This window comes from Schistocerca cancellata, chromosome 1 (genome assembly GCF_023864275.1).
Source record: "Schistocerca cancellata isolate TAMUIC-IGC-003103 chromosome 1, iqSchCanc2.1, whole genome shotgun sequence".
Taxonomy (NCBI): Eukaryota; Metazoa; Arthropoda; class Insecta; order Orthoptera; family Acrididae; genus Schistocerca; species Schistocerca cancellata.
In genome coordinates this window covers 777820784-777842970 of record NC_064626.1, presented here as the reverse complement: position 1 = coordinate 777842970, position 22187 = coordinate 777820784, and the positions used below count along the sequence as shown (strand labels likewise).

The 22187-nt window shown below is 38.4% G+C and overlaps 1 protein-coding gene across 1 annotated transcript in view; it reads left to right on the top strand.

Moving 5' to 3' along the window:
• The window catches only part of LOC126162267 (methyl farnesoate epoxidase-like), a 143477-nt gene that overhangs the window by 87890 nt on the left and 33400 nt on the right, over nt 1–22187 (top strand). The window contains exons 5-6 of the mRNA XM_049918665.1: nt 3845–3959; nt 5854–6034. Coding sequence (XP_049774622.1) covers nt 3845–3959; nt 5854–6034 — 296 coding nt within the window. The remainder of the gene's footprint in view (nt 1–3844; nt 3960–5853; nt 6035–22187) is intronic.

The following is a 22187-nucleotide window of genomic DNA, read 5'->3' as shown; positions in this document are numbered from 1 at the left end:
TCTATGTAGGTCAACATTAAAGTCACCATATAGACCATAGTTTTATTTGTAACCATTTAATGATTATGATATTTAACACTTCTGTTTTAGAAATACAAGGTGCATTCAAGTTCTAAGGCCTCCGATTTTTTTTCTAATTAACTACTCACCCGAAATCGATGAAACTGGCATTACTTCTCGACGTAATCGCCCTGCAGACGTACACGTTTTTCACAACGCTGATGCCATGATTCCATGGCAGTGGCGAAGGCTTCTTTAGGAGTCTGTTTTGACCACTGGAAAATCTCTGAGGCAATAGCAGCACGGCTGGTGAATGTGCGGCCACGGAGAGTGTCTTTCATTGTTGGAAAAAGCCAAAAGTCACTAGGAACCAGGTCAGGTGAGTAGGGAGCACGAGGAATCACTTCAAAGTTGTTATCACGAAGAAACTGTTGCGTAACGTTAGCTCGATCTGCGGGTGCGTTGTCTTGGTGAAACAGCACACGCGCAGCCCTTCCCGGACGTTTTTGTTGCAGTGCAGGAAGGAATTTGTTCTTCAAAACATTTTCGTAGGATGCACCTGTTACCGTAGTGCCCTTTGGAACGCAATGGGTAAGGATTACGCCCTCGCTGTCGCAGAACATGGACACCATCATTTTTTCAGCACTGGCGGTTACACGAAATTTTTTTGGTGGCGGTGAATCTGTGTGCTTCCATTGAGCTGACTGGCGCTTTGTTTCTGGATTGAAAAATGGCATCCACGTCTCATCCATTGTCACAACTGACGAAAAGAAAGTCCCATTCATGCTGTCGTTGCGCGTCAACATTGCTTGGCAACATGCCACACGGGCAGCCATGTGGTCGTCCGTCAGCATTCGTGGCTCCCACCTGGATGACACTTTTCGCATTTTCAGGTCGTCATGCAGGATTGTGTGCACAGAACCCACAGAAATGCCAACTCTGGAGGTGACCTGTTCAACAGTCATTCGGCGATCCCCCAAAACAATTCTCTCCACTTTCTCGATCATGTCGTCAGACCGGCCTGTGCGAGCCCGAGGTTGTTTCGGTTTGTTGTCACACGATGTTCTGCCTTCATTAAACTGTCGCACCCACGAACGCACTTTCGACACATCCATAACTCCATCACCACATGTCTCCTTCAACTGTCGATGAATTTCAATTGGTTTCACACCACGCAAATTCAGAAAACGAATGATTGCACGCTGATCAAGTAAGGAAAACGTCGCCATTTTAAGTATTTAAAACAGTTCTCATTCTCGCCGCTGGCGGTAAAATTCCATCTGCCATATGGTGCTGCCATCTCTGGGACGTATTGACAATGAACACGGCCTCATTTTAAAACAATGAGCATGTTTCTATCTCTTTCCAGTCCGGAGAAAAATAATCGGAGGCCTTAGAACTTGAATGCACCTCGTAATAAAGATAACCAGTGTTTTATTAATATTTACAGTTTCAACAGTTGCTAGCCTAATTTTTTGATCTAAGTGGCATAGGGCACTATTATATAAGATTTCTGTAGAGTGTGGCAGCTATTCCCACATGAGTTTGTGCAACCAGGTGGCCTAATGAAATAAATTTGGTCTGCTTTCTGACAATGTTCAATAATATATAGGACATCATGTAGCCTAGGTCAGTGTCAAACTAAGTTACAACAATTGAAAGTTTGTTAGTGGTTGGCTGAACATTTTTATGATATATGGGGAGTTTTTCCTCTTATTACTGGATACATCTATATCTGTTTACATACTCTGCAAGCCATCACATAATACATGGTGGAGTGTATGTTGTGCCACTGTTAGTCATTCCCTTTCCTGTTCCACTTGCGAATGGACCAAGGAAAAAACGACTGTCTATATACTGCTGTATATGCTCTGATTCCTCTTATTTTGTCTTCATGTGCTTCTGCAAGATATATACTGGTGGCAGTCCATGCAGTGCTATAATTTTTTTACTAATTTATTTTGCATTATGTATCAGCATGTATTTGGTAGGGAGTTAGATCCAGTGATTATTAGTTATGTATAGACACTTTAAGTAAAAAAAAAAAAAGAAAAATGTTGCACACCATGAAGGAATTATCTAAATGGGATGGAAATCAGTAGATGTGATGTACTTATATAGACAAACAAATGATCATAATTTCAGAAAAATTAGATGAGTTATTCAAGAGAAAGGGGTTCACAAACTGAGCAAGCCAGTAATACATTGATATACCACTTGTCCTTTTACAAGTTGTTATTCATCTTGGCATTGACTGACAGAATGGTCCTCCTGAGGGATATCATGCCAAATTTTGTGCATTTGGCATGTTAGATCAGCAAACTGCTGACCTGATTGGAGGGCCCTGCTGCTAATGCTCCAAACTTTCTCAGCCTGGAAGAGATCCAGTGACCTCGCTGGTAAAGTCAGGGTTTGATGAGCAGGAAGACAAGCTGTAGAAACTCTTCCCATGTGCAGGTGGACATTATCTTGCTGGAATGAAAGACCAGGATGGATTGCCATGAATAGCAACAAAACACAGCTTAGAATATCTTTGATGTACTGCTGTGCTGTAAGGGTGCCACAGACAATAATAAAGGAGTCCTGCTACGAAAAGAAATGGCACCCCAGACCATCACTCCTGCTTTTGGGTCTTGTAGCAGGTGACAGTCAAGTTGGTATCCCACCAATGTCTGGTGCACCTCCAGACTTGTCTTCAGCCGGGAATCTCATTGATTGGAGTAGAATTATCTTCAGTGATGAGCCCTGCTTTCAATTGAGTCCTGATGTCCAGTGAAGACATGTCTGAGGATGCCCCAGACAGTAGTGGAATACCATCCTGACTGTTGCCCGCCACACGGCTCAATAACCAGGAGTGATGGACTGAGGTGCCATTTCTTTTCATAGCAAGACCCCTTCTGTTGTTGCCTATGGTGCCTTTAAACACAGAGGTAAATTGACAAGATTCTATGCTCCATTTTGTTGGCCTTCATTGCAAGCCATCCTGGGATTACATTTCAGCAATATAATGCCCACCCACACACAGAGACAGTTTCTGCTGCTTGTCTTCATGCTTGCCGAACTCTACCTTGGCCACCAAGGTCTCCCACATAGATCATTTGCAGCATTATGAGTAGGGCCCTACAATCATCCTCGGATTTTGATGTTCTAACACACCAACTGGAAAGAATTTGGTATGATACCCCTCTCAGGACATCTAACAACTCTGTCAATCAATATCAAGCTGAGTAACTGCTTGTATAAGGGCCACATATGGACCAAGGGGGTATTGACTTGTTCAGTTTGTAAAGCTCTTTCTCCTTAATAAATCATCCAATTTTTCTGAAACTGTTGTCATTTGTTTGTCAGTACATCTATCGCTTTCCATCCCTTTTAGAAAATTCCTTCAGGATGCATCATTTTTTCTTACAGCTAGAAATATAATTTTCATAAAACCACAGAACTTGTTTGAAGACATTCAACCAATGCACACTTAAAGTAAAGGAACTATACATTTTAAAGAGTAGGACATCATTTGAATTAATTGGCCTGACTCTTATAAGATTGACATATGGTGTCCCTTATGTTTAATGGCATTGACCAATGGATGAACTGATAGTACTAGTTTATTTTCATCAATGTTAATTTATTTTGAATGCATTCATGTCATTTTCATAATATCTGAGTAATATCTGATACGGCACTGTCAGAATATCTCCTGTATGTATAAGGCTTTGAATGCTATACCCACTAACGGATATTAATGTAATTCCTTCAATATGTTTTGAGTCTTCCTACATCAGAGTACACAAAGCACTATTAATTATTAGCAATGCAGGATCTAAAATTGCTCTCTTATTTGCAGGAAACTATACATGAACATGAGACAACATTAACTGCAGGATGCCCAAGGGACTTAATTGATTCTTTTCTTCTGGAAAAAGAAGAAGATAAAAACAAAACAACTTCATCATTCACAGGTTACAACATATGGCATTCTATGTAAAAAAAAAAAAAAAAAAAAAAAAAAAAACCTTCAACACTTTACGTATAGCTATCTCTAGAGCTCAGTTCAATTTCATTCTTATCACATAGCACAAGGCAATTTCCAGCATCTGTATTCATGTGGTAAAAATAATAGTAATGCAGAAAATTTAAGGGTTAGTAAGAAAACAAAAGTGAGAAAATAACATGCCAAAATAGTAATTTTGTCTTGTGTAGTCCCCAACAACCAGTCTTTCCAACTCATCCCATCCAGTAAGTCTCCCATAACCTGGGATTCTGGGCAACTTTTACAAACCCTCCCCATTTCCTAGATCTCATAAGTCTTCCTCCTCCACACCTCCCCCTTCCCCTTCAGCCTCTCTGCCAGAAGGAGCAATGGGCTTCAAAAGCCTGCAAATTAAAATACTTCTATGGGTGTGATCTGCTGGCTCAGTTTGATGAGTAGACTTTTTATCTATCCAGTGAAATTAAAAAAAAACTGATTAAGTAGTTCATCTTCAAACTAATTGTTCTTACAGAATTCATCAAAACAATGCAAAGATTAATTTTCAGCTTGACAAGATACAATGTATAAAACCACTTACATAAATTATTTTTTTAATTTAACTTTTATATAGAACTTCTCAAAACTAATATGATCAATAATCAATAATGAAGGTACTCATTTTAAAAAGAACACACACACACATGCTATAACTCACTTATGAATAACCAATTTCAATTAGAATAGAATATTTATTTCTCCTTAAACACTATCACATACAATCGCAGTTGTGATAAAAAATTTATACAAATATATAGTTACTACATTAAGGTATTCTTACATGGACCCTTGCCTTATTATGTTACAAGATGGCTTTTATGTAAGTTATTACTTTAGTAAAGTACATTGTTATGAATAGAGATGTGGAAATGGATTAATAATTGCTTGAATAATTGGAAAAATTGATTGGAAAGAATAGTTGAGTAAAAATTTTGAAGGTAATTTATGAATCTGTGCACAAACTTGGGTGAACTTCGACTGATACAAATATCAACAGTCCTTTAATATCATTACATTCAAGGTCAATAAACGTAATTTGCATTTTGTACTACTGCTTCCAGTAGTGTGCGGTACCAAATAATCACCACAACCTTTGAAACTATCAATCTGTCACACGAAGCACAATATTTTTGGTATAAGTACACCAAGTTCAAATAAGTGCCTATCAAGTCTAAGTCATTACCTTCACATTAATTCCATTGTGTTTAGTCTTGAGTGTGACAATGTCAATGCAGGTATGCTACTCCAGATATGGTGTGAATTATTCTTGCCTGCACCGAACCTCTTGATGCGGGGTCTCAGCAGCAAGTGAAATGATGAACAGATAGGGTTTGAACTCATAACAGTGCAAATAAATATTCCTTTTCTAATAACATTTTATAATATTTTTCATTAACAGTTAAAATACACATTTTAAAAAATGCTGGTACGATGGCGCCAAGCATACGTCCATATGCTACCACTTTGCAAAACAAAAGGGTGAAGACACATGAATTAATAAACTGATGAACATATTTCTTACTTTGTTTCATACAGATATTTAACAATGTATCAAAACATTATCCTTGCCACAAAACAACTCGTTAATTTTGCTTTGGTGGTGTCTTTGGTTTAAGCTAATTATGTTTACATATAGCTTATATATAACAAAAGGAAATAAATAAAAATAATATGATTCAATTCAATTGCCCCATCCCCTGTGCACTGACATCATATGGAGGTGCACAGTGCCTGAGATTATTTCCCAGTTTATAAAGTTAGTACTGCAACCATAAAGACAATTTTAAATATATAATTTACAAATGAATTTTCTTTTTCAATTACAGATGAACAGTTATTATCTGTATGTCTTGATTTGTTCATGGCTGGCTCTGAAACAACAAGCAACACTCTCAGTTTTGCTATTTTATACATGATGAGATATCCAGAAATACAACAAAAAGTGCAAGCAGAACTTGACTCTGTTGTTGGGAGGACCAGACTGCCATCTCTTGCTGATCGCTCAATGTAAGTTGGAAAAATTACACACCTGATGCAAGCATAAACAAAACACTGTCAAGCATCTAGAAAGGACTAACAGAACTATGTTACTGTTCAATATTAGTAGTTTTATTTCATAAAACATACTACAAAGTTATTGTTGCAACATCCTTTGTCAGACAGTTTAGATGAAATATTTATCCAAAGTGGTAAAATTGCTTAGTCAAATAGCTACATGTCTCACACAAAGTTCTATTTTGTCAGTATATGAAAATAGCAATAGTATGATAAAAAATACATGTATGTATGTTATACACATTCATTCTGTTATACAAAATTAATAAAACAGAAGGATAAAATTACATTTCAATTGATTTGATTTTGTGCAAACCACTGATGCACATGCTTGAGAACAATGAAGATCAAAACTAATATAGTAAGAAAAGTTCTGGCATAATGTAAATAATTTAAAATCAAATGAGATCACTCTCTAGACAGTAGAAGTACTGAGTCGTTGACAGGTCCACAAAATGCTGCTTTAATCTGGGATGATACTAAGTGATGAGTGGTGTGCTCATCTTTAACTGGTTCACGAGTATGGTGGGAGAATTAGGGATGTGTGCGGATAAGGCTTGGAAAATCTGTTTGCAGACAAGTTATGTGAGGTAGTACCTGTCTGTGATAGCCTTTGTGAAACCTTCAGCATACTGGACAAGGGAATTCTTGTTACTGCAGATATGCCACCTGTGGGTGGGCAGGCTAAATCAGTGCAATTCTTTGGTATGTAAGGGATGACAGCTGTTGAAATGCAGGTGGTTGGCAGGATTGATACAGCTGGAGGTATGACTGGTGCCATTGGAGAGGTGGAAGTGAAATTCCAGGAAAGTGGCCTTTTGGGCTGAGGAGGACTAGTTGAAGTGGATGGGAGAGTGGGTGTAAAGTTATGGAGGAATGGGGTAGTACATCTAGGCCCTGGGCCCGGATCATGACAATATCATCAATGAAACTGAACCACACAAAAGGGTGCTGTTTTGGGAGGCTGGGAATGTTTCCACAAGATGGCCCATAAACAGATTGGCATAGGAGAGTGTCATTCAGGTGCCTATGGCCTTGTCACAGATTTCTTTATATTTCTTCCTCTCAAATGAGAAGCAGTTTTATGTGGGGATATAATTGGTAATCTGCATTAAGGAACGAAGTAGTGGGTTAGGAATCAGAAGGATGTTGGGAAAGGTAGTGCTTGGTAGCAGCTAGGTTATGGGCATGAGGGATGTCGGTGTGTAGGGAGGAGCTGTCAACAGTGACAAGTAGGGATCCAGGCAGCAATGACACATAGATGATTAAGAATTGGTGAAGGAAGTGTTATGTGTCTCTCATATGAGAGCACATAAACAGCAACAATGGAGCTTCCAGGATTGTTGGGTTTATAGAATTTGGAAAGCATGTAGAAGATGAGTGTGCTAGGGGTCATTCAGTTGAGGAGGAAGGTGAAATCAGCAGAAATTATGAGATGGGCTAACGATTTGAGTAAAGACTGGAGGTCGTGTTGGACTTCTAACAAGGGGAAGGCCCCAGACACGGCCAACCAATTTAGCTCAAATTTGGCTGATCACTTGTGTACAACCAAAAACGAAGCACTCTAAGATATTTTAGGTCAACACCCCCAAAATTTTGAGAAAATTACCCCTAAAGATTATAACGAGCAATCGACTCAAAATTGGAGTGACTGATAGATAATTGTACATAGAGCATTTTTCATCATCAGGTATGGAGTCCGCAAACGCAAACTTTTCCAGAAACTGAGGAAAGAAACTTTTACAACTGCTGCTTCTGTACCCACATGGTAAACGCTTTTCGCCGACAGCACCGACAGCGCTGATAGTGCAACGGCCAACGTAACTGGCTGGGAATCAGAAAACGCGGGTTCGAATCTCAAAGAAACCTAGCAGATGTTATTCTTTTCATTTGTATTTTTCCATATCTCAATTGATAGGGATGGGAGGGTTAATAAGGTAAGTAAATCAATAAGGGATTATAATAATAAGGTAGGCAAACTAATTTCCCAAATGCCGTGAGTTAGTAAAGTGTTAAACTTTTAAGCCTTGTCACATGATAACAACACAGAGTAAGAATGCTGCAAATTTCTCATGAGGGATCACAGACAGCCAACCACGCGACACTTGTTTACAGTGAGGCACAGGACAGAATCCATACAGGGAGAGTTATGTTGTCCCAGTTGCCTCATCGTCATATCATAGTTGTGAACCTGGAAGAGTGAAGGTGTCCAGCATGAGCCTTACAGAAGTCAATCAGAAAGAGCTGTTTTCCTGTCGTGAACCTCACAGATACATGTAGTGATTTTTCCATCATTAATGTGTCCAATGAAATACGTTTTGTGAATGAATACAGTGTTCTTCCATAAGTAACATATGACGAGTACTGTACGTAGCCGTAGTAACTAGTTATTGTTTGTTGTGTCATATCTTTCAGGTGCATAATCTGAATAATGGAGGATATACACCCTTCGACTAGTGCTGTAATATATAGTCACAGACGAAGGCAAGTGGGAAGTTACCAACGCTGTGTTTTGGTTTGCAGAAGTGCTGCAAGACAGATGCATTATCAATGCACTACCGGAAGCAGGCAGTTCTGTTTCTCGACGTTCCAGATTGATAGGAGCAGCTATCACCGAGCAATTTTTGGAGCTGATGAACGAAATACTTTTGTTGATACTGAAGTACTATACCATGAAGACGAAGCAGAAGGTGATTCAGTGGAAGATATCCTGACAACTGAATCGAAAAATGGTCATAACACTTTGGAAATATCCAAGTCACTGGGAATATGTGCTTCATCTGTTCCCAATTAGTATTATGAACTGGTTACTAAGCGATTGAACTACGGTGCTATACTCCTTGAAGTAAAAGTAAAGGCAGTAGTGCTACCCAGGAATCATCCAAATTGGAACTTACAAACACTACAAAAGAATGGAGCAAGAACAGCCCTGAAAAGGAAGGACTTGAAATTGTGGGAAAGTGATATCACTGAAGGAGGGACAAGATACGACAAATACCAGGTGATAAATAAGTGGACATATGACCGATTTGTCAAATCTCGTTGTTGTAATGAGAATGTAACAATGAGAATACTTCAAGAGTATTTCAATATATGGCCAACAAGGATTTTACGTTTACTGCATCATTATCTTGGGCAAGAAATTTCAAATCAGAGTACAAAATTTGTCAATGGCACATCACTAAATACGTCTCTCATAAGGAGGTACAAAATATAGAAGATATAAAGAAAGTGGTAGCTCTTTTCAGCATGCAAATGATGTCGCTTATGACCAGTTTTAATTGCGATTACATGATCAACACCGATCAAAGAGGATGTGAGTATCGGGTGAACATTCGACGCACGTAACTGCATAAGGGAGAAAAACGAACCCTTTTTTCAGTTGGTAGTAAAAACAAACTAACACATTTGTACACGGCGCAATATGCCATCACAGCCTCTGGAAAAGTGTTGCCTAAGGTTTTCCTGTGTTTACAAGAAACGAATGTTACATTTGGTCCTCGGGTTATAGAAGAGGTCAATGTTTAACCGACTCATTGGAAAATGTTTACAATACCTGCTCCAAATCTGGGAAACTGACAAATGCAATTTACAGAACATTTCTTGAGAATGTTTTAAAAACAATCGTTTCTGATAACAAGTTTTGTCTAATTTTGGATTCCTGGAGTGGACGAATTAACACTACAATATATGGCACAATGTTTATAGATGGCGAGGGTCAGCCGACGTGCACAGTAAAAGTAATACCACCAAACTGCACACCTGTGTGCCAGCCATGTGATGTTTATTTCTATCGCCAGGTTAAAATCTTTATTTCCAGGCTTCAGAATTGCAGTATGCTTCTGGAAACCCAGCGGAAAGTGCACAACCGCACGGATGCAACAACTACATCTACATCTACATGATTACTCTGCAATTCACATTTAAGTGCCCCAACTCGCATATCATATCTGTCACACTCTCTCCCCTATTACGTGATAATACAAAACTATTCACAGCATAATTCATAACCAACTTTCAGCACCGATTTTTCAGGCAATGATACCGTATGCATGGTACGCATCAAAATTAATTCCCGAAAAAGACGTATTTTTAAATGTAAACCACGTTTGTTTTCTGCTGAATCTTTGGAAGGAACAGTGTAGCTGTTGAAAGATTGCATTCATTAGATGTTCTTGGTTCTGTGAGTGTATTTGTTTCAAATGTTTATATGACAGGTACCATCCATCTAGTTGTTCAAAGAAAAGTGAGGACACGTAACAGTGACTGGAAGAGCCATTGTAAAGTGACCTGGAGTAACATTTTAGTTGTTTACTATCCCAAGAGATTTGAGAAATTTATTTGCCTACCTTATTATTATCATTTGTTATTGATTTACTTACCTTATTAACCCTTCTATCCCTATCAATTGAGATATGGAAAAATTCAAACGAAAAGAAGAACATCCGCTAGGGTTCTCCAATTCCCAGCCAGTTACCTTGGCCGTTGCGCTATCAGTGCTGTCAGCGAAAAGCATTTACCATGTGCATACAGAAGTGGCAGTCGTAAAAGTTTCTTACTTCAATTTCTGGAAAAATAGGTGTTTTCGGACCCCATAACTGATGATGAAAAATGCTCTATTTACAATTATCTATTGATCCTGCCAATTTTAAGTCGATTGCTCGTCATAACCTTTAGGGGTGAATTTCTCAAAAACATGGGGGTGTTGACCCAAAATATCTTAGATTCCTTTGTTTTAGGTTGTAAACAAGCGACCTGCCAAATTTGAGCCGATTCGGTTGGCCGTGTCTGAGGCCTTCCCTTTGTAAGGTAGGATCACTATAGCAGAGCTTGTAGGTGGAAGAGTCAAGACAATTGGTGGAAGCCTTTTGTCAGATAATTACTGAGATTCATGATGACAGTGTTGGAACCTTTGCTTGCAATGATGGTTTGTGTTCTTGAGAAGTGATCTGGGGTAGGATGGTGAGGCTAAGTTTGAGGTAAGAAATTCTTCGAAGGTGACCAGGTGGCAGTTAGGTAGGGGGTCACAGTTGGATGGATGTATGAACTGAGAAAGCCAAAATTCGATGATGGAATTAGGTTCCACAGAAGAACAGACACTTGCAATCAAATATACAAACACATAACTACAGTCTCATTGTGTTGTGGCCAAGATGGAGAAGTGGTAGTCTTGAGAATAGCTGGTAGGAACAGAGAAGAATATAGGGATGGTGGTTGAGATAACAGTAAAAATAGTGTGCATGGCAGTCTAAAGACTCAGAAGCCAAGCTAAACGTGGGAGGTAGAGTGAAGTAAGAAATAAGTTGGGTGTTGGGGACAGGAAATGTCATGAGAATAGAGCAGAGGTAATTTTAGGACAAGAAACAGCAAATATCTATATCTACATCTATACTTTGCAAACCACCATGAGGTGCATGGCAGAGGGTACATCTCATGTACCAGTTATTAGGGTTTCTTTCTGTCCCATTCTCATATAGAGCATGGGCAGAATGGTTGTTTGAATGCTTCTGTGTGTGCAGTAATTATTCTAATCCTATACTCACAATCTCTATGAGAGTGATACATAGGGGATTGTAGTATATTCCTAGAGCAATCATTTAAAACTGGTTCTTGAAATTTGTTGATAGACTTTCTCAGGATAGTTTGCATCTATCTTCAAGAGTCTTACATTTCAGTTCCTTTTCTATCTCTGTGACACTCTCCCATGGATTAAACAAATGTGTGACCATTTGTGCTGCCCTTCTCTGTATATAATCAATATCTCCTGTTAGTACTATCTGGCATGGGGCCCACACACTTGAGCAGTATTCAAGAACTGATCACATGAGCGACTTGTGAGCAGTCTCTTTTGTAGACTGACTGAACTTCCTCAGAATTCGACCAATAAACCAAAGTCAACCATCTACTTTACCCACAATTGAAGATATCATTTGGTCCAACACATCTCCCGACTTCAATCAGCTTATCTGCATGTCAATTACGTTTTAAATTATTATCCATTTGGACTCTGAGAAATTTTACGACAATTTTCTCCTAACAAGCTGACAAGTAAGCAATAATACATATTTCTGGGCTTTGTAACCATATCTTACAATAAAAATCCCAAGGTGGAAATAAATAAGTGATAATGAAGGTTTTTAATTGATCACCTGCTAGTTAATGGTGGATATCTCATAGACACATTCAAAAATTGTAGAAACACACAAATTTCTGATCTCCCACTCTTCTAATTCACTCACACACTTCCACAGCCATGACAATGATTTTATGATTGATGTACATGGATGGATATCTTAAGCTAAATCTGCATGACCAACATAAGCCTGTTACATAAGCCTGTTATTATGACTGCAGTAACAATGATTCACAATCAGAATTGGTCAAATCAGACAAATATCTGGATATAATGGTTTGTAGGGATATGAAATGCAATGATCACATATGCTCAGTGATAGGTTTAAAGGCAGGTGACAGACATAGATTCATTGGCAAGATACTGGGAAAATGCAGTCAGTCTGCAAAGGAGACTGCTTATAAATTTCCTGTGCATCCCATCTTAGAATATTACTCAAGTGTGTGGGACCCAACTGAATATGACCAACACAGGATACTGGATGTACATATAAAAAGAAGGGCATCGTGAATAGTCACAGGTTTGTTTGACTCAAGGTAAAGTGCCAAAGAAATGTTGAAGAACCCAAATTGGCAGACTCTTGAAGAAAGAAGCAAACTGTCCTGAAAAAGCATACTTACAAAGTTTCAAGAACCAGCATTAAGTGAAGAATCAAAGAATATACTACAAGAGAACAATCTGATTCAATATTTTTCAGGAATCTCAATCTGCAGAACTAATCAATTATAAACAGGAACTCTTGAACATAGATTTACCTTTGTAATATTATCATGAACTTTTTTAAAAATATGACAATGAAATCAGTATTTGAATAAAAGAATAAATAACGCATAGCTCAAAAAAAAAAAAAAAAAAAAAAAAAAAAAATAGAAAAAGGAAGGTCCATTATGGCAGTTTTCTTAAGTTAACTTATTTATCATATAGCATAACATAACAGAGAACTATTTTCCATAATCACTTTTAAAGGCATTAATTTTTTAAAACTCCATTATCTGCAATCTGTATTTCTTAGTTTCAGCCTTCTTACTTTCATATATTCAGTTGGTCATTAGGATCCTCAAGGAGTGGATAGTGTACATTAGTTCCTAGTTTTCCAATAAGATATACATATCCATTCAACAGCACCACTGAAGGTGCATATTTAGTCTATATGAACCATTTATGAGAGTCGCTGCTCTGAATGTGAATGGGTGACTGAGCTACCAGGACTTCATTTTTGACAATAAGCTCTGCGGTTATGACAGCTGGAGTTTCTAAGGCACGATTCTGCAAGGTGCTTAATTTTGTAAGTGCCTTAGTCTCAAGTGTCAGTGAACAAACAGAGAACATTTTCTACAGCTTTATGATGTATTCATGGGGCCTCAACTCTGTTATGGGTGCCAGGTGTACAAATCACCAAGACCTAAAGATCTGTAAATTTTAATACTATGCACTAGATTACACCAAGCTCACAAAACCTGACAACAGCTGGGTTCGTGGTGTACTGACACCACATCCCCCTATACCATATCCACGGATTCCATTGGCAGAAAATTATGCAGTGGTTGCAGTACCATAGGGTCTGCCAGAGCCTGTGGATGGAGTTTACATTTTACTAGATTAGACCTAGTACAGCAGCTTATATGACTAGTTCTATACCTAGTTCCCACAAATCACCTGACAACAAAGCAAAATGTACTAAAAATTTACTGGTTCTTGCTTGATCTGAACTCTAAGGCATTCCATCTGATTCTCCCCAAAACCACATATATGGCTTTTGTAAATGACACACATACTACAAAGCAATTGAGGACCTGTAAGAAAAAGTTTCAATTCTGAAATGAAGTGCACTGCTACCCAGGAGTGTTAAGAGCCTCGTAGTTATTTTTGATATTTTGGAACCACCAGCACCATTGATCAACGAAGTTTATGTTGGGGATAGCCTTTGTTGTTCCATGGTTTTTCCATAATCATATTGCCAATATCAACTTACTGAACACTTTCAGTGTTTATGACATGCAGTTTTGATGCTCTAAAATGTATGTGATGTATTCAAGCTACACAACTTGCTCCATCTCCATGAGTGCACTTCAAGCCATACATTGTATGTATCCAACACAAACTAGGTTAGTCCACCTGTTTGCTTACAACTGCTAGCAATGGATGTGATTTTCTGCTTGGAACTAGGTTAGGGGAATTCTAGCTAATAAAGTGGTTGATGTGTTAGCGAGAAAGTCCTAATCAGCACTTACTTCAGAACAATATAACATTCCCTTATAGGTTTCCCAGTCGAGGCACAGGAAACAATTATGGCTAGAAATATAGGACAGTATGCTATAGCTGGTGAAGCCAACTACCTTAGTGCACTTCTTATTTCTCAGAATTTTCTGAGTTTTTTATTTATTCACTTTAACAATCTATTAATAAAGCTAATGTCGCGGACTTCTAACCACAACAACAACAATCTTGGATCACTACATGCCATTAGAGATGACTGCCATTGCTGCAGTATTTTCAAATCTTGTAAAAACCACCTTTTACATCAGTCAAATCGTGATTACTTATGGTGGTGTTTGTAAATGTCCTGTTGCAATTTAGCAAGCATAATCCAAACACTTTGTACAAGAGTCACAACATTTATAGAACTGAAGTCCAAATGCCTTTAACATTCACAAAAGTCACTAGATGTAAACCTGAATGATTTGTTGGTGTTTTGATTACTCAAAGAAGCAGTGAATAGCAAAATTTCCGTTGTGATAAAAAGATACAACACATAGTATATAGGTAGTTGTTCATCTTGTCACTTCCTGAATAATATTTTTTAATATTCACATATTTTGTTTGATTTGCTCTTATGTATCATTTTTAACCAAAAACCAAGGAAATTTATGAATGCTTCATGATTGAAAATAATGTTGTAAAGATCACAATTTAATTATTGCATATTTAAGAGTCATGAAAGAAGGATGTAGACATAGAAGAGACCATAAAATTTCAGAGTGATAGTATAATGGTAAGGCAGAGATTGAAACCAGTTTTTAAACTGAAAAGTATTTCCCATGGCAGATGTGGAACTGGACATAATTTATTGGCTAAGAATCGCAGATTAAAACTGAAGAAAATGCTGAAATGTAGGAAATTAAGGAGTTGTAAGTTGGATAAATAAAAATAATCAGAAGTTTTTGAGTTTGAAAGGGATCATTAGACAACCATCAACAGAAACAAGAGAAAAGAATAAAACAGGAGATGATGGGTAACTTTGAGAGATGATATTATACTGAAGACAACCAAAGCTCAAACGGACAAAAAGACAAGGCCTAATAGATAACTTTGATAAGACATAGATACTGAATTTAACTGATGAAAGGATAAAATATAAAAATGTAGGATATGGAGAAGGCAAAAGCGAATGGAAATATCTAAAAATGAGATTGACAGAGTGCAAAATGGCAAAGCATGAATGGCTTGAGAAGACATGCAAAACTCTAAGTGACACATAACTATGGAACAGAAAGATGTTGTGTATATGAAAATTAAAGCAAGTTTTGGAGAAAACAGGAACAGGTGACAGAATATCAAGAGCTCTGATGGCAGTCCACTACTAAGTAGAGAAGGGGAGACTGAAAGATTGAAATAATATACAGAAGAGTTACACAAAGAAAGAAACTTGAAAATTTATTATGACAAAAGTAAGGAAGTAAATGAAGATGAGAAAGGAGATACAACACTTCATGCAGATTTGACAGCACTTAAGACTTAAATTGAAACAAAGCCCCTGAGATAGAGGTCATTTCCTCACAATTTTTGAGATCCTTGGGAGTACCTATCATAACAAAATGATTCCACCAGCTATACAACAAATATGTCACAGGCAAAATACATAAGACTTCAGAGAGATATGTAATAACCTCAATACCAATTAAAGCAGGTTCAGACAGGAGTGAATATTATCAAATAATCTGTTTAAAAAGCTATCGTTGCAAAATCCTATCATTAATTATTCACCAAAGAATGGAAAGACTGGTAGAATCTGATTTCAAGGAAGATCAATATTCTTTTCAGAGAAGTTTGAGAACATATGAGGCAATACTGATGCTACAGCTTAACTGAGAAGATAGAGTAAAGAAAGGTAAATTTAAGTTTATAGCATTTGTGAATTTACAGAAAGCTTTTGACAATGTTGACTAAAATACACTTTGAAATTCTGAGGTTATCAAGGATAAAATTACTTGGGTGTAACACTTTGTAGGGATATGAAATGGAATGACCACATAGGCCCAGTCATGGGTAAAGTAAGCGGCAGTCTTCCACTTATTGGTAGAATACTAGTGAAATGCAATCAGTCTACAAAGGAGACTACATACAAATCATTCATGTGGCCCATCGTAGAATATTGCTCAATTGTGTGAGACCTGTACCAGATAGGACTCACTGGGGATATTGAATGTGAACACAGAAAGGCAGCATAAATGCTCAAAGATTTATTTGACACATGGGGGAGTATCACTGAGGTGCTCAAAGAACTGAACTGGCAGGCTCTTTAAGACAGAGATAAAATATCCCAAGAAAGCCTACTTGCAAAATTTCGAGAACCAGCTTTAATTGGAGACTCTAGGAATATACTACAAGCCCTTACTTATCACTCCTGTAGGGATCATAAGGACAAGAGATATTCAAACAGTCATTCATCCCAAGCTGCATACAAGAAACATAGGTCTTATTACAGATCAGATTTGCCAAGCTGGAAATCCGCATGAATTGGGTACAGGAAGGTTTTTCATTTTCCCATTCCATTACACTATGGGTCCTGATTTTTTCTCAGTCACAACAGGTGCTCTGTCTCTAGACACAGACTCAAAACTTCCACAACAAACCTACATTTTCTACTCTAAGAGAGACACATCCACTGTGTGACTGTATGCCTGCAATATCTACACTTTCATAGAGTGATAAAGAATGGGAAACAATGTCTTTACAAAGCTTTTGGAAGCTGGTTCTGAAAAACTTTGGCCATAACTTGTACGAGAAGTATGACTGTCATGTTTGATAACAGAACCACATGAAATTTTTCTAGCTGAATGCACATAAAGCCAGAACACTGTTGTCAATATATACCCACCAGAAATCTGATTCCTACAGAACTGTCAGTCCTATCCACAGGCCTCACCATCAGCCCACACTCAACTTCAGTCATGCTGGACTTGTACATACGTACATTAATCCTTGTTCCATAGATCATGAATATGACATTTTGTAATGATGTGGATTGTGTCACTATGTCGGACTTTTAATACCATTTGGCAAATGACCAAAGATTTTTGTGGTAGCATAATTCACCCCTTTCTGTGCCAAAGTGAGATTTAATCCAGAATAGTGAATATCATCCTTTCTTCTAGTGTTGTAGCTATGCACTTCGCTGTTATTTTTGAATTGGGATGGGTTATTAATGACATATTTCATAAGTGAATATATGTATTGCAAAGGTACTGTGAATATCCCGAGTTTCTTAAATAAATGTCTGCAAGGTGATCTTGGGTGGGCTCCAGCTATTATTCTGATTACAAGCTTTTGTGCATGAATACTTTCTCTCTTAATGACAAATTTCCCCAAAATATGATGCCATATGAAAGCAATGAATGAAAATAGGCATAGTAGGCTAATTTACTGATATGTTTATCACAAAAATTTGCAATAACCCTAATAGCATAAGTAGCTGAACCTAACCATTTCAGAACATCATCAATGTGTTTCTTCCAATTTAATTTCTCATCAACGCACACACCCAGAAATTTTGAGTATTCTACCTTAGCAACAGACTTCTGTCCATAGTCTATATTTATCAATGGTGTTATGCCATTTACTGTACAGAACTGTATAAACTGTGTTTTCTCAAAATTTAGTGAGAGTCCATTTGCAGAGAACCACTTAATAATTTTCTGAAAGACATTATTTGCAATATCCTCAGATGATTCTTGCTTCTTGGGTGTGATTACTAAACTTGTATCATCAGCAAAAAGAACTAACTTTGCATCTTCATGAATACAGAGTGGTAAGTCATTAATATATATTAAGAACAATAAGGGACCCAAGACTGAACCCTGTGGGACACCATTCTTGGTACCTCCCCAGTTAGAGGATTCTGCTGGTTTTTGTAGACTATCTCTACTGTTAATTTCAACCTTCTGCATTCTTCCAGATAAGTATGAATTAAACAATTTATGCACTGTCCCGTGGTTCATGGTGTGGGTTCCTGTAGTCATGTCCTAGTTCATGAACCACGGGCAACGTATGAGTGGCCAAGTAAGTGGTCCTGACAGTCGGGATACCAGTTACTCTGGAATAAGGCTGGGCATCTCGGACATATTCTGAGTCGTGGTCACCTTTGTGCTCATACGGCAAAGACTACCAAATCCACCGGTTAGTCCCTCAGCCGTTAGGGGTAAAACCCAATGGGACTCGGGGCAAGTAAGGCTAGCAACCTGCTTCCCTGGTACTTTAAATATGATGCTGGCAACAATCAGAGCAAAATGCCTCGGACCTTTGGAGGTGACGGAGTCCCACCTCTAACTGACAAACCAGGGACTCCTAAGATACGACTTGGCAAACAAATGGTAATGAGATGGGGAGCTATTAATATCAATGGGGGCTACTCTGGGAAGAAGGTAGAGCTGGCAGAGGCTGCAAGTAAGATGGGGCTGGACGTTTTAGCTGTTAGTGACATTCGGGTAAGGGGTGAGAAAGAAGAGGAAGTGGGAGAATACAAGGTCTACCTGTCAGGCGTCAAAGCAGGAATAGCACAATGGGGTGTAGGGCTTTACATCAGGAAAGAAATGGAACCCAGCGTAGTTGCAATAAGGTATGTAAACAAACGACTGATGTGGATACATTTGACAGTGTCTAGCAAGAAAATTAGGATTGTGTCAGTATATTCGCATTGTGAAGGGACAGATCAAGATAAGATGGATAGTTTTTATGATGCACTCAGTGATGTAGTTGTTAGAGTAAAGGACAAGGACAGTGTTCTGCTCATGGGTGATTTTAACGCCAGGATTGGAAATCGAACAGAAGGGTATGAAAAGGTTTTGGGTAAATTTGGAGAGGATATGGAGGCCAACAGGAATGGGAAACAACTCTTGGATTTCTGTGCCAGTATGGGCTTAGTAATCACAAACTCCTTTTTTAAACATAAGAACATTCACCGGTAAACTTGGGAAGGCAGGGGAACCAGATCTGCCATTGACTATATAATAACAGATCAGGAATTCAGGAAGGCTGTGAGGGACACACGTGTATTCAGGGGATTCTTTGATGACACTGATCATTATTTAATCTGCAGTGAAATTGGGATTGTGAGGCCGAAAGTGCAGGAGGTCAGGTCCATATGTAGGAGGATAAGAGTAGAGAAACTTCAGGATAAGGAAATCAGGCACAAGTACATAACAGCGATCTCAGAAAGGTACCAGTTAGTTGAATGTAGTCAATTACAGTCATTGGAAAAGGAATGGACAAGGTACAGGGACACAGTACTAGAAATGGCTAAAGAATATCTTGGAACAGTAGTGTGTAAAAGTAGGATGAAGCAAACAGCTTGGTGGAATGATACAGTCAAGGCAGCCTGTAAAAGGAAAAAGAAGGCGTATCAAAAATGGCTACATACCAGAACCCAGGTAGACAGAGAAAGCTATGTTGAAGAAAGAAACAAAGCCAAACAGATAATTGCAGCATCCAAGAAGAAATCGTGGGAAGACTTTGGAGACTATGGGTCAAGCTGCTGGAAAACCATTCTGGAGTGTAATTAACAGTCTTCGAAAGGGAGGTAAGAAGGAAATGACAAGTATTTTGGACAGGTCAGGAAAACTCCTGGTGAATCCTGTGGATGCCTTGCGCAGATGGAGGGAATATTTTGAAGAGTTGCTCAATGTAGGTGAAAATGCGATCAGTAATGTTTCAGATTTCAAGGTAGAATGGGATAGGAATGATGATGGAAATAGGATCACATTTGAGGAAGTGGAAAAAATGGTCAATAGATTGCAGTGCAATAAAGCAGCTGGGGTGGACGAAATTAAGTCGGAACTCATCAAATACAGTGGAATGTCAGGTCTTAAATGGCTACACAGGATAATTGAAATGGCCTGGGAGTCGGGACAGGTTCCATCAGACTGGACAAAAGCAGTAATCACACCAATCTTTAAACATGGAAACAGAAAAGATTGTAACAACTACAGAGGTATCTCTTTAATCAGCGTTGTGGGTAAAATCTTCTCAGGTATTGTTGAAAGGAAAGTGCGAGTATTAGTTGAGGACCAATTGGATGAAAATCAGTGTGGGTTTAGGCCTCTTAGAGGTTGTCAGGACCAGATCTTTAGCTTACGGCAAATAATGGAGAAGTGTTATGAGTGGAACAGGGAATTGTTTCTATGCTTTATAGATCTAGAAAGGGCATATGACCGTGTTCCTAGGAGGAAGTTATTGTCTGTTCTACAAGATTATGGAATAGGAGGCAAACTTTTGCAAGCAATTAAAGGTCTTTACATGGATAGTCAGGCAGCAGTTAGAGTTGACGGTAAATTGAGTTCATGGTTCAGAGTAGTTTCAGGGGTAAGACAAGGCTGCAACCTGTCTCCACTGTTGTTCATATTATTTATAGATCATATGTTGAAAACAATAGACTGGCTGGGTGAGATTAAGATATGTGAACACAAAATAAGCAGTCTTGCATATGCGGATGACTTAGTTGTGATGGCAGATTCGATTGAAAGTTTGCAAAGTAATATTTCAGAGCTAGATCAGAAATGTAAGGACTATGGTATGAAGATTAGCATCTCCAAAACGAAAGTAATGTCAGTGGGAAAGAAATATAAACGGATTGAGTGCCAAATAGGAGGAACAAAGTTAGAACAGGTGGACGGTTTCAAGTACTTAGGATGCATATTCTCACAGGATGGCAACATAGTGAAAGAACTGGAAGCGAGGTGTAGCAAAGCTAATGCAGTGAGCGCTCAGTTACGATCTACTCTCTTCTGCAAGAAGGAAGTCAGTACCAAGACTAAGTTATCTGTGCACCGTTCAATCTTTCGACCAACTTTGTTGTATGGGAGTGAAAGCTGGGTGGATTCAGGTTACCTTATCAACAAGGTTGAGGTTACGGATATGAAAGTAGCTAGGATGATTGCAGGTACTAGTAGATGGTAACAATGGCAGGAGGGTGTCCACAAAGAGGAAATCAAAGAAAAACTGGGAATGAACTCTATAGATGTAGCAGTCAGGGCGAACAGGCTTAGATGGTGGGGTCATGTTACACGCATGGGAGAAGCAAGGTTACCCAAGAGACTCATGGATTCAGCAGTAGAGGGTAGGAGGAGTCAGGGCAGACCAAGGAGAAGGTACCTGGATTCGGTTAAGAATGATTTTGAAGTAATAGGTTTAACATCAGAAGAGGCACCAATGTTAGCACTGAATAGGGGATCATGGAGGAACTGTATAAGGGGGGCTATGCTCCAGACTGAACGCTGAAAGGCATAATCAGTCTTAAATGATGATGATGATGATGATGATGATGATGCACTGTCCCACTCAACCCACAATACTTAAGCTTATCTAGAAGAATTTCATGATTCACACAATCAAAAGCCTTTGAGAGATCACAAAATATCCCAATGGGTGATGTTCGGTTATTCATTGCATTTAATATTTGATCAGTGAAAGCATATGTAGCATTTTCTGTTGAAAAGCCTTTCTGAAAACCAAATTGACATTTTGTTAGTACTTCATTTTTACACATATGTGATGCTACTCTTGAATACATTACTTTTTCCAGGATTTTGGATAAAGCTGTCAGAAGTGAGATTGGGCGGTAGTTGTTAGCATCAGATCTATCCCATTTTTTATGCAATGGTTTAACAACAGCATATTTCAGTCTATCTGGAAAAATCCCTGTTTCAGTGAGTTACTACATATGTGGCTGAGAATCCTACTTCTTTGTTGGAAATAAGC